At 31.5% G+C, this 14,620-nt stretch overlaps 1 protein-coding gene across 1 annotated transcript in view; it reads right to left on the bottom strand.

Annotated features, from left to right (window-relative positions):
* Window positions 1-6,570: 6,570 nt before the first annotated feature.
* Window positions 6,571-14,620, bottom strand: part of LOC145328850 (glycine receptor subunit alpha-2-like) — a 316,261-nt gene continuing 308,211 nt past the window's right edge. The window contains exons 17-18 of the mRNA XM_080172757.1: window positions 12,517-12,612; window positions 6,571-8,028 (exon numbers count right to left, since the gene is read on the bottom strand). Of these exons, the coding sequence (XP_080028883.1) occupies window positions 7,915-8,028; window positions 12,517-12,612 (210 nt within the window). The 3' untranslated portion in view covers window positions 6,571-7,914. The remainder of the gene's footprint in view (window positions 8,029-12,516; window positions 12,613-14,620) is intronic.

The following is a 14,620-nucleotide window of genomic DNA, read 5'->3' as shown; positions in this document are numbered from 1 at the left end:
GTTATTGCCATGGATCTAAAGGGGTAAGACAATGATTAATAATTTGATATACTTGATGTACTGTACATCCCCTACGATGATACACAAAATTATCCCCATTGTAGATTAAAATTAGTGGTTGAAACGTTTAGACATTTAACTTTATTAACCCACCAATCAAAATTCACCCAAGTCCCCAAAGTTGTTAAGTCAACGAATAAAAAAATGTTATAATAAAACTTTGGGGACCAGTGTAAAAAATAGCCCATTTTCCCCTTTCTCTCTCTCTCTCTCTCTCTCTGGGTTATTGCAGACTAATAATTCTAATCCATAGAAGAAATAATCTTTTGTTTATCATCATTGGAGATGTCTTATCCCTTAAGACCCCTGCCATTAACCTCATGTTTTATTTGTTGATAAATTAGTGTACATTACTGATAAGGAAAATGATTTCTATTAGGTATGGCATTTATTAGTTGGTACAAGATTTTAATATACACAAGGGTCAACTTTGTTAATCATAATTGAGCTGTGCATCAAAATATCATCATTCTTATCCATTAAGATTCCTTTTGATTTTCAGAAGAACATATGTCCGGAATAGTATCTTTCGTGGCAACGCCCCTTATGGGGCGATTCGTCGTATTTTTAAAATGGCTTTTGATAGGTTATTTTAGGTTAGGTTAGGTTATTTTAGGTTAGGTTAGGTTATTTTGGGGTTAGGTATTTGCCCCACAGGGTTAGGCCATTGGCCCCGCGGGGTTAGAGCCCCCCACAGGGGCTAGAAATAGGAGAAAAGCTGCTGTGAAAAAAAACGAAGAATATCACCTTACGGAGCGTTGCCAAGAAAGGGACTATACCCCATATGTCAAACCCTATTAAGATTTCTAGATAGCTGGAAGATTAAGACCTGCAGGATCAGATCTGGAACCAAAAAGTTGGCCTGGACTCTGGTTTCTAATAGATTCTATAGATTGTCTCTACATAAGGTTTGTATAAAAGTAAGATTTATCTGCTTTTTTACTGGTTTATGCATTTGTTCCAGGGTTGTAGGGATATGGTATTTGAAGAAAAAAGTTTTAAAAATATTTAGTAGCTATCGAGGCACTTGAGATGGAGTGAACCCCACCTCTCCTTTTCAGTTTAAAAAAAAAATTAGAGGTTAAGGGTCTTATTTTGGGGGGCTATTTCTGTTTGAAAGTTTGTGTCTTCCCTAAACCTACCTATAAGTAGCTTCACTATAAAGGAGAACCATATCGGTGATATGATTGAAACTAAGCAGGGAGAGAGGGGACACTGAGCTGAAAATTATTCTGGTACTTTCCAAACATTTCCATTACTAGTTCAATCTACAAAAGGGGTAAATTAAATTATGTACATAAATTTTTCGTCCCTGAAGGCAAGTATGCATCTATTTATTAACAAAGGATAAATAATAATGTAGAGAAGGATTGCCAGCTAGTAAAGGGAGCGATGCGTCTATACAATCTTTATAAGATAATGTGTTTTTTTAGATCATAGTATGTAGTATTAGAGTAAAACACTAGAGGGAGCAAGGGTTAAATAACTGTATCTCCCCAACGCAACCGCCTTGTGCAACCTTCCTATTGGGTCATTGAAAATCAACCAATGGTGTCGCTTATATTAACACAGCTAAGTAGCAGAAAATGATTTAGAAGCAGACAAAAAAAATGTCAATGAAAAAGTAAGGTAGGTAGTTGTCTGTATATACTGTAGATCTGTTTATGTAGTCTCCTCTCTCCCCATCGAATTCAAAGCCATTAGATGATAAGGGCGCAGCCAAAATTTGAAATAATACAGAGATTCAACAACTAATTTACTTGCGTTTCCACGATAGTCGTGGGCCAGATAATAATATAGCTTTTAATGCTGAGCTGTGCGCGAAGCTTAACAATCTAAGATTGGCCAAAGGATCTTCACACAATACAATAAATAAAGTAACAGGATCTGTGTCTGTATGTGTGTGTGTGTCTGTCTGTCTGTCTTTACGGATGGATCTTGCTAACCGCTGAACCTATGTGGTTCTCCTTCATATAGGTCCTGGGAAACGCCTTCCGATTTTTCTTTCTTTTTAAAACAACAAATAAATATGTGGGGGTCGAATTCAACCCCCCTCCCCACGCAAAAAGTGCCTCCAGAGGCATCTAGGGGGCGAAACCGCTAGTGTATGAATATATTTAAAAAGCTTCACCAATATGGAACTGGTGTTATCCTTGTTTTGATTGGTAAATGTACCTCTGTGTAAAACTACATATGTAAATAAATAATTAGTAGCGTAGCTTTTAATATAAATAATCAAATTCTGACAATTTAGAGGCAAATAGGTCAAACAGTCCAGAGAGGGAGTGGACAATGGTTTATATAAGCTAGCATTATCTAAGTTTATCAACTAATAATTTAATCTGCAGAAGTAGTTATTTGGTTTAGCATAATGAGGTACACATTAATTTATAGTTCATTGTCTTATCACTTTAACTCCATTGTATGTATTTCTTGCATTTATAGCAATAAGTGTGATTAAATCATCTTGAGCACAAAAAATTAACACGCTACTATAAATTTGATATCTTTTAGATTCATACCGACATACGGATGGACAAAGATAGTCATAAAGCAGAAGCTAACAATACATTGGCACAACAAATTAGTCGTCTCTCAATTCCATCTAAACATAGCTGACAAACATTTGTAATTCTAGATTGGCTTCGCTACTAAAAGTGTATCAACAATTGATGATTGAATATTCAAGACAGCATTGCTCAGGGCTTGAAGATATATGAGATATGAAATATTATCTTATCTATTAACTTCAGGGATTTTAAGGGATAAGACAATAAACGATACATTGATGTTCACCCTCAATTTTGATAAACAAAAATTTCCTTTTTTGTAAATTCTATTTATTGTTAAAAAATTTTGACACTTTTAAATAGCATAACCCAATCAAGATTTAATTATAAATGTCCCCAACAAATTACTTTGGGGACCAGTATAATTTACAGTCCAATTTCCCCTCCCTCACTGGATAAAGCAAAAGGAAATTATTTTAGTAGATTCTTAATCACTTACAATTCCTGGTATGGAATAGGCTGCCAGAATTTTTAGGCTACTTAACAATCAAAAAAATAAATGTACCCCAACCTAGGGAGGGAGGGGATAATGGACTGTAAATTAAAATGGGTCCCAAAGTTTTATAATCATTTTATCTAGTTTGTTGGTTCAAAAACTTTGGAAACTCATATGAATCTTAATTAAACTGTGTCCAAACTTTTTTATCAATGACATTAGTTTACATGAAGGGCAATTTTGTTTTTTTCCTTGTCTTATTCCCTGAGATCCCTGGCACTGACTGAATATGCATCAATATATCACTTTAGGTAGATCTAAAAACACATCCGATTGTTGTTGAGCAGCTGCCAAAATCGTGTCATACATAAAGATGTTAAAATGTTCGTCAATCTGTAACGCTAATGTGAAATGTGATTTTCTTGGCGTCCGTTTAAGATAGAAAGGCGATTTTTTGTGAATATTCCGTGTAACCTAAGCACATTCATTCCGTGGGTCTGCAATCAAGCCACAAAATATTATTTCAAAAATACATGAAAATTTCTGATTATTTTGCCATAAATGCATACAGTTCCTAATCCGTATTTCTATCAATGTTTTTTTGTGCTTTGCTACATATGAATGTTGTCATCCTTGTTTTCATACTTATTTAAACTACTAAACATAATATATATATATATACATTTATTTTTTTCTAAACACCAATATTATAATCCTTTTATATGGAATTTTAAATAACATAGTATCACAAAAACGTTTTACATTTAAATACATTTTTAGAATGATTAATTTAAAAAAAACAAGGATTTCTTCATAATCATTAGTGCAACAAAAAAACAACAGTTATGGGTTATACAGAAAGAATAAAGAAAATTTTAAATAAATGTTGACATTTAATAAACTGGTCGAAAACATGAAACATAATTAATTTAAATTGTTGTCCCTTTTAATTTTTTGTCCATACTTTCTGCTTATTTAAATTCATTTTCTATTGAATATACCTTTTAAAACATACATAACATAAAAAGCTCATAAATATAAATTTGATTTAGTGTACGGAATATTTATGTTAAATAAAATATATATCTTTAAAATTTAACTGATTTATATAAATTTTAAGCAATAAATTAACATAAATATATAGGTTTCTGAAATATTGCAATTATTTGCATCTAAAAAAAATTAATGTTTCATTTGTCAATACGCGCAATAATAACAATTTTATGATTTTTTTTTATAAAAATAGATGCAGTAAATCATTAAACAGTAAATATGTGAATTTGTCAAAACAATAACAAAATTAAAGATTTACTATGTAGGAGGATAAAATCACTAAAAATCAGCAGTAACGTCATAAAAATGAGGGATTATCCATCTCTTTTTTAGGGGTTTTCTTTCCCACCTCTCCCTCATTTTTATGACGTCACGTAGCTGATTTTTTAGTGACATTCTCCCCCTACTTTATTATTAAATACATCTATATTTTCAATATTTACAGTTTGAAGAAAAATATTTTTTATAATGATGGATCAAACTTAATTTGATGGTCGTATGGATGTACCTCATATATAAAGTAGCTACTAAATAATAATATTTTGACAATTAGACAATATACAAAAAATCAAAAGTATGAGATTTTTTAACGTTTAGAATCAGAAAATTACCTATAAACAACATTTCTAAAGTTTTAGAGCCAAACAAATAAGATAACATGGTTATATAATTTTGAGTACCAGTGTAAAATTCCCTGATTATAAGACGTATTTTTCTTCATAAAAAAGGCATACTTACATATCAAATATACATAAAGAGAAGCCATGTTATTATATTACTTGCGTATACGCCCCTAGAGGCCTCTAGTAGCACTTGAAATATTGTTTTTAGATAATATGTAACATTTCTATGTTGCGTTCAAGTCTTTACGTAAAATAAAAATTTGATTTTTTTTGTGATTTAAACCTTACCGGGACCTATGAGAAGCTCCCCTATTAAGGAAAACCCGATCGGTTCAGCGGTTAGCGAGATGCTTAAGTACAGACAGACAAACACACATCCTGTTACTTTATTATAAGGATAAGTGCAGCAACATAAGAAAAACTAATTGCATTTTTGGCATAGATACATATATACACATAATACATAATAACAAAACAAAAATAATCACAAAAATCTTTTTTTTTCATCATATATATAATTCAGAAAGGTTTTCTCATAAATACTTTGAATACAGAGATGATAGTACAATGGGAAATAAATCTTTCATTCTTTTAGGTTTTGTCCTTATTTTGGGCAACTTAAATAAATTTTAAACTTAAACTTAAATAAAAATATTATTAAATAATATTAAATAATAATATTAATAATAATAATATTAAAAACTATTTATCAATCTTTGTATACTGTAATATACAAAAAGGGAAGAATACTTTTGATACAAGCCTAGATAAATATTTTCATATTATTTTTTCAAAATATTTCACCGCTTCTATTTATAACTAAACCAGCATATATATATATATACAAATATTAGGGTATATAAGTTTTTTATAAAGAATTTTAATGTTAGATGTAGATTTGAAATCTGCATCAAATTTTAAGGTTTTTTTGATAAAATTCGTTATTTTTATAATTCTTTATTTAAAAGCGCAAATACAATTTAAGTTAATTAATTTTGACATCCGTGATAGGTGGATTGAATACTACCTGCGCTCTAATTGGTTGAATGATGTACTTCTCTAATCAGAGCGCAGATAGTTTTCAATCCAGATCACAAAAAAACGAAATTTATAAAAGAATCCTTAAAATTTGATGCAGATTTCAAATCTAACTCTAACATTAAAATTATCTCGAACTTATTCTTGAGATATATTGTATATATCAAACGCTTTGTTGAAGTCTAAAATGCTTAAATTATGCTACTATTATTTTTTTACATGATTAAAATATGATTTCTATAAGGATATTTTTTATAAATATGATTATTTACACTGAATTACGATTATTTTTGGAATAAAACAAGTTTTTCTGCTTAAAAATTATAGGAAAAGGACAAACAAAGGAGTAGTTGCACGAAGTGCATTTAAACTTGCAAACTACATCTATAGGACATATATTTGAAAGAATTTCAATTTTCTACCAGGTAGTTTTGAAAATGGCAAGACTTGAAAATCATATTTTTTGATATATGCAACAGAAATGGATGTCCAGTTTTCACATAAACAGAATGATGACTATTTTGGTGATGCCAAATTGACTGCTATTTATTGTAATACAAAATTATTTATATTAGATGGTATATTTGTAACTTATGCATGCAATCAAACTTGTTAAATGCACTTCACGCAACTATCCCTTTAGGTATAATTTATCAACCTATCCCCCTCTATCCCCCAATCTCCCCAAAATCAAGTTAAATTACCCTTTCTTCAATTGTCTTAGCCATTTATTCCCGATTATTGATGATTTAAATTTATTCAGATCATGATAAGATTTTAAACTAATTTCTAAGATAATTATTAAAACCCATATTTTTTAGGTCGAAATATTCTTTTCACTTCTTTCTAATATAAAATAATTTTTAAATAATTTATTTTTTTAGAAAAACTTGTTTCATCTCTAGTATTATATACTTCAGATATTATTTACTAGCGGCTACGTCCCCTAGAGGCGTCTAGGGACACATGAAATTGTTTCTTTTCAATCTATATTAACCCATTAGTGCCGAGCGCCACTTTTATGGGCCGATCGAGCTGTAAGTTTCAGGGAAGCTTTATAATGGTCAAAACGGAATTCGTATTTTTTTGTTTTGCTCTAGTGGCGTGCACAGGAAAGTTGCAAAAAAACCCGGTTCGGCTTGGCCATAAATACCAACCAGGCATTAACACCCGTTTTTGGTGCTTTCCCCCAGTTTTAAAACCCGGTTGACCTGTATAAACCCGGTTATTTTGACCAAAAATCGAAAAATGTAATTTTTGAACGCCAAAAGTGAGATGAACACTTTTTAGAACTTTGATACGATCCGTAATTGAAAACTACACAACCTCATGTAATCTAAAGAGCTACAAGTATAATACGAAGCGATTTATTTCAAATTTTGTGTTTAGCCGGCGATTTCGGGTAAAAAAACCCTGTTTTGTTGTTGTTGTCAAAAAAGATCTATTAGTGAAACCGGGTAATAAAAATTTCAGACTCAAAATGGAAATGCCGAACCGGGCCTATATAGGGCGTAAAAAAACGATAAAAAAATCATATAAAAAATAATAATTTAAATAAAACGAATTCACAAATAGATGTACTTGTCAATAAACATTAGATTTCACGAAAAAAATCAGCGACTTTACTATAAAAACAAAAAAGTTAGATGGGGTATTTTGAATTGTCATGATTTTCAAACTTTGTTGTTCTATACCAGCAAACGGAAGTAAGCTAAACTGCCTGCTCCAGGGGGAAATGAAAGCCAGGGTAGTAGAGGGGGGATTCATACTGAGAATGATGCAATTATGAAGCCGGAAACCGGTTTTTTTTCCATTTTCTGGCACCGGGTTTTAAAACCCGGTTCGGCACTAATGGGTTAAAATCATCTATTTACAAAAAAAAATATTTTTTTCACCGATTGATGGTGTTAGTTATGTTTTTAGCTAATTGCAAAAATGTCCGCAGGGCAGCGTTTTTTTATTCTTTTATTTTTATCGATTTCTCTGGGGAGGGTGGTTGTACCCTCCCCCAAAATAAACCTGGACCTATGAGAAGCTACCCTAATAAGGAGAACCCGATCAGTTCAGCGGTTAATGAGATCCTTGGGTACAAACAGAAACACATCCTGTTACTTTCTTATAAGGATTTATCAGTTTAATTCATGTACATGAATGAAAACCAATAGACAAGATTGAATAGAAAAAACAGAATTGGGAAGATGACTAGAAAGAGGAGGTCTAGTCTCGCCACTCGATTCTTCTCATCAAACTGAAAATATTATAATACAAGATTAGTTTTGAGGAAATTTAAAGATTATTGTATTTTCGTGTGTTCAGATATTCTGAACTAAATAACGTCTAGAAATTATTTCTTATAGACACCCAAATACCTACTTGAAAATAATTTTTTCTGTGTTAAACTGAAATAAAAGTAAAAATCCGTCAAAGATACACACTACATAAAACACACAGATAAACATTTTGGAGGCAATTACTTTAGAGATCCTTTGGATCATACAAGTGACGAGTAAGCAACAAAAACAATATTGAATGGACAGGAGAAGCTAGAAATTATATGCCTTTTTTAAAAATAACATATATTAGACAACGCTTTTTCTAAAGCAAATGGAGTGTCAGTAGGTCAAAACGTCCTTTAAACGATTGCTCTTCATTTATGCATGTTTAAATAGTACCATTTATTCCAAACCTAAATATGAAAAAGAAATCAAACTAATTGTATAAAATGCTTGTTAGTACAAGAAATCTTAACCAAAACATTTTTATAAAGTTTGATAAAAGACATCTAATATCTATTAACAAAAAAGTTAAGAAAAAGTTTTTTGTTAAGATTAATTCATCTCTTTACTTTCTCTTTCTATATCAACTTTTGGCGCAACTAGATTTATGTACCATCAAAGGGGACAATATATTTCGATGTAGAAAAGGATGACAACATCATAATGGAAATGGAAGGACAAACGAACATTAACACTAGTACCAGAACTGAATAAACTGAATATTAATTTATAAGCTTATATGTACAAAATTAAAAGTAAATTTGTTGCAAATCTGATTAAATACATGATACTGTTTAAGGACATACTGAAGTTTTTAGGACTTGATTATAGAGATGCTTCGCTTATCACATTGTACATTGTTGTAATAGAAATCAGTATTCAAAGAATCAATTTTAACATACAACTATAGATAAAAAATCAGCTTGTTTTAAATGGACGTAAAGACTTTCTTGTAGCAATTATAGTGTTGCTTTGCTGTTATAGGAATCAGCATACAAAGTTTGAAATCGATAGGACAATTCTAATCTGTTTAAATTAACGGAAAGAGCTAACTTTAACGGACGTACGGATGGACCAACCCTAATTATAGAAAAGCTTCGCTTTTAACAACAGAGGTATGGACTTTCTAGAAATTAATATATAGTTGCTATGTGGAAAAGATTTGCTTTGATTTTAATATAGCTGTAATATTTTTTGGTATTTTGATATTTTTTGCAATTTAAATAATTTGATAATTTAAAAGTAATACTTTTCTAAAACTTTTTTGGTAAAGAAACCAAATATTTTGCTGAAAATCAATCAAGCATTTTTGTAGTTGGTCCAGATGTAGAACAGATTTTACGGCTGACTGGATCTTTTTTTTCATGCTGTGTTTCTTTTCTTACAATTACACAAGTTACACAAGGGCGTACACTGGTTCTTCTTTGGGGGGGGGGGAAGTATTTGTTAAGGTTTGTATGTTAATCATGCACCCCTATATAATTTTTGTTGTTTAGTTAGGGAGTTTTTTGATTATATATTAGGGGGTGGGGTTTACACAAATTAGCTGAAAACCTGTCCTTATCTTATTACAAACGTATATGAAAATTTTAGTTTACGAGATCTAGCATACATACAAACACATACAACTCACTTTTTATATTAAAGTATTTTTTCCAACACATTTGGTTTTTATAGCCATCATTTTAAAACTGATAAAAATTATCATAATTCAAAATATTGAAGTTGGAGTAGAAAACGGGTAGTGGTTTTAAGGAGGGGGGGGGGAGGGTGGTATGCATCCTGTGTATATATGTTTAAGACTAAGTGATTATTGAACATACTGCAAAAAATCTGTCTGATATATAACAATAGTAGATAGATAGATAGTTAGGGAAATACGATTTATATTTTAAAAATCAAATATTTTAGTATAAAAGGGGAAGTAGTAAGTGTTTGAAGTTAATTTTATCTGAAGCTTAAGATCTCAATAACTACTAAACTGTTCAGGTTCTCTACTTTAGGTAGGCTTCACATTAGTCCTATGATAGTTATGGCTATTTCAATATTCAGATTTAAGTTTTTGGATGGTTTCAAGCTATTTTTTAGCCCCTTCGAATACAGAGCCCCTAGATGCTATGGCGTATTAATGATAATATTGTACTATGCATGTATAATTATTTTTATATTTTTTTATCTTTTCCTACTAGGTTATCTACTTGGAATAAAAATATAAGGAAAACAAGGATAATAACATTTAAGAGTAGCAAAATAAAAACAGTAGAAGATGATCAATGGTCAGAAGATTCTTCGCAAAAGTTTAAGACATATATCTGTATCATCAATTTGCATTTCTAAGAGACAGATAAAAAAGAGATTCAGTATTTTAAAGCAGATTTCCTTCTAAAACTTTTGAAAATCCTACGAATGAGAAATCGTGTCTATTTAAACTCAACAACTGCTTTTCTAGTCTAACTAGGGCAGAATAAACTACCTAACCCTTAAACTATAGTTATCTATGGTTGCATATTTTTTCTTTCTGATGCCAGACAGACAGATAGATAGACAGACAGACAGACAAGCAACTGTGTTGTAATTAATGTGTCTCTACAAGATTATTTCCTTGTAATAAAATTGGAACACCTCAGTAAGCCATCTTTCATTGATGCACAATTAAGTACATCCATAAATTTAGTTTTAAAAGAAAATTTGTATTTCATACGGGCAATATCTCTTGGGGGGAGTAGGTACTCTCCAACAATATAATTATATAAACATTCCCTGGACCTATTTGAAGCTTAAAAGAGGTCTTAAGCTAGAAATAGACAGACAGGAAATCTGTTACTTTTGTATAAGATTACTTGCTTCACCCCTAGCATCTGAGCAGGGTAGTTTAATAGTTTAAAAAACACATATAGACATTTGTAAAGCTTCTCTAAAAAGTTTAACCATTTCGGACCAGCATTATTCAAGATCTTTAGCTACAGACAAACAAATTAATATACTTTTTTTATATCCTTACCTCTTAATAAACATGCATTTATTCTTAAAGAATAGCAAAAACAAAAAATCTAAAGCACTGAATTGTAAAAAAAAAGGTGAGTTGTGAGGGTGCATTTTATATTGCTTTACAGCTTTCGGGCAGATTTCATGTCTATTTTGGGTTCAATGACTACAGGTTTTTTGGGTTTTTTTTGAAAATTATAATGACCGTTTTTTTACATCTATTTTGCTTACTCACTATCTAAAATCTAGGGGGGGGGGGGTAATATAAGGATCCGTTACAAGAACTATGATTCTATGGTGCCGCTGCAATGATACCAGACAAGATAAAACAAATAAATAAGTAATGAATGGCAAATCTCACACTAATATGTATCCTATTACATATTTTTTTGACATTGAGCCAACTTTTTTTTATATATAGGTAAAAATTTCATACAACTTTTGTAAGTCCTATTACATAAAGTGATAAGGTTTTTTTGTCTGTAGCTTAAGATTCTGATAACCACTAAACCGATTAGGTTATCCATTTTAGGGTGCCTCGCATAGGTATTGGCATGGTTTTAGACTATTTGAATTTTTTTAATTTAGGTTGTGGGATGGTTTTAGGCTCTTTTTAAACCCTTACTCTAACCCTATAAATACAAAGCCCCTAGATGCTAGGGGCGCAGCTGCTAAAGTACAAAAAGTTTTGAAGATTTTTATTTGAAATTTGGCTTTTCTGGAATTGTATACATATTATTGCTGTGCAATCAGTGGTATGCACAGTAATTCAATCATGGGAAGGGGGGTGAAACTTTTATTTGAGGGGGTAAAAAAAGAAGAAGGCATTTTTCTAAAGTTTGGTTTTAGGGGGATGTTGTTGTTGACATTCTTCACAGCGTACACACTGAATTATGTGACACAACCCAATTTTTCCAGATTTTGTATAATTTTTGAGGAACACGACTCCAGTGACGTCATATTTTTCTTTCCCGAAAAAGGGAAAGGGGGAAGAAAATCTCTTCAAAAGAGATGGGGAAAAAAAACCTCAAAAAATTATACAAAATCTGGAAAGATTGGGTTGTGTCAATTATGTCACTGCTGACAAAGAAAAAAATATATGAACAAAAATGGATAATTTTATAGCGGCTCAAAGTGTCTCCAAAATCAGCCATGTAACGTCATGACAATTTGGAATTATCCATCCCTTTTTCGGGAGTTTTCTATCCCACTTCTCCTCTCATCTCCCTCATTTTTATGACGTGACATGGCTGATTTTTTATACACTTTGTCCCGCTTCATAATTTTGCTTCTAATGACATGCAGTCAGTGTAAACAATAAAAGATCTCATTAGAGTAGAAATAAGGTAAAATAGATTTCTTTCGGGTAACATATTCCTCTTCCTTAGAAAAGTCATTCAGTATGAGGGTCATTCGGGTCGGGATTCAAACCAGCGACCTTATTGACCCATCCACCAAAATCCAATTGGACTCACCTTGGCTTCTTTTACCTGGGACATGGCTTTCTTCTTTTTTCTCACGGGTTTCTCTTCCGTGTTGGACCCGTTGCCAGCTGATTGGTGCAACATTAGCTAAATATGTGATCAATAAACATGTGCGCATCAATAAAGAAAATGAGCGTTATCCTCTTAGAATTTTTTTGGGTATAGCTCCTTTAGTGGCAACGCCTCTTGAGGGGCGTTTCGTCGTATTTTCACAGTAGCATTTTATAGGTTATTTTAGGTTAGGATAGGTTAAGTTAGGTTAGGTGATTGCCCGGCAGGGGCTAGAAATAGGAGAAAAGCTACAGTGAAAATAAGAAGTTATGCCCCTCAAGAGGCGTTACCACGAAAGGGACTACATCAATTTTTTGCTTCTCAATTTTAAATATTTTGATACCCTCCCCCCCCCCCCTCCCTCCCTTATGAAAAAACTATGACTCTGGCCGAGAATGATAATTAGATTAGGTTAGGTTATAAGCTAGGGGGACGAGCGCTGCGGCAAGAGATATAGTTTTGTCGGGAGAGGGGGGGGGGACGGTGTACTCAAATTTTCAAAATTAAAAAAATCTAAGAGGATAATACCAGAAAATGGATGCAAACATTGTACTAAAAATGCCGCAAATCATTTTTTTCTCTTCTGTAAACTTTCAGTAGTTTTTTTATAGTGCACAAAGCGTGTTCTGCAAAATAGGAAAATAGGGTGATCACTTTACTTAAAATGCCGCAAAATATATCAATTTTAATTGTATTATATTGAACCAGTGGCCACTATCCTTTAGAGGCTTTGCTTCAAGACGTGGTGGGAAGTCCACACACCCCCTTCTGGGTTTATAATTTGCGTAGTATTTATTTAATAACTGATTATAACATCACAGAAACTGTAAATTTTTATTTTATACCTATATTTGTGGCAACTTTTACAACATAGAAACTGTAAATTTTTAACAATTACAAAAGTCCTCCAAAATTATTTGGTTGAGAAAAAGATGTGGTATGGTTTTCCCCCTTTTTGTTTTCGTTGAAAAAAGAAGAAAAGGTATGACAGACAGATAGACAAACAAACAACATTCTACTTTGTTTTATAGATAAACTATTTAGTATTTCTCTTTTTGACTTTATTCTTTTAAGTTATCTTTATATGTACAAGAATGTCTTTGATTTAATTATCTTACATTGACCTAAAATACTTTTAATTTACTTTTTATTTCTATTTTTTCTAAATGTATGCTTTATATGTACAAGAATGTGTGTATTATTTTTTGTGTTAAATTTATAAATACCGTCCAATCTCCTGGTAAACCCTAAAAATAATGTTAAAAATGTAAATAATTTAGAATTTATCTTTGCTTTTGCATTTTTTTATTTGTGGTAAGAAAACAGACAAACAAATTGTGTTAGCTGCAAGGCTTTTATTAGATTTAAACCCTATTGATTTAAGACTTTTTAGTTTTCTTTGCATATATTATTTCAGCTTCAAATGAAAAGTCAGCATAAAATTTTATTGAGACACTTTAAATTTTAATTTTCAAAGATTATCCAATCTATAGACTTAAAGGAGGAGGTAGACTGTGCTAAAATTCCGCAAAGGTGTGAGAAACTCAATTGATAATTGTGGATGAGGCGACTTTTACCCCTCCCAAATTAAGTGCTCCTAGAGGCTTCTAGGGGCGTAAAACTTATAGTACTAGTATAATTTTCAGTCCAATGTTCTCTCCCCTCCCCTCCCTGGCATGGTTTAGACCGTGTATATATTGGAATATTGAAATTCCATTACATTCCAAGGAATATAGCCAGGGGGGCTTTAAACAGTCTCAACAAAGGCTTAACAAGGATAAATATATCCAAAAATTACGCAGCAATAATTCAATAATATATATTTTTTTTCAAACAATATAGCCAGGGAGGCTTTAAACATTCTCAACAAAGTATTAACAAGAACAATTATATCCATCGGGCGGGTTTATATCAGAATTAGACAAAGAGGGGATATGCAACAGATAAAATGTATTTTCAAAAATTTCTGACCATAAAAGAATTTTAATAAATTGAATTTTAGAATGCAACCACTTTAAAATGTATTTCAATACTTAAAATATAC

The sequence above is a fragment of the Acartia tonsa genome, chromosome 9, assembly GCF_053477335.1.
Source record: "Acartia tonsa isolate MP-2025a chromosome 9, ASM5347733v1, whole genome shotgun sequence".
In the NCBI taxonomy this organism is placed as follows: domain Eukaryota; kingdom Metazoa; phylum Arthropoda; class Copepoda; order Calanoida; family Acartiidae; genus Acartia; species Acartia tonsa.
The sequence above is the reverse complement of the archived record's forward strand: the minus strand, read 5'-3'. Positions and strand labels throughout refer to the sequence as shown.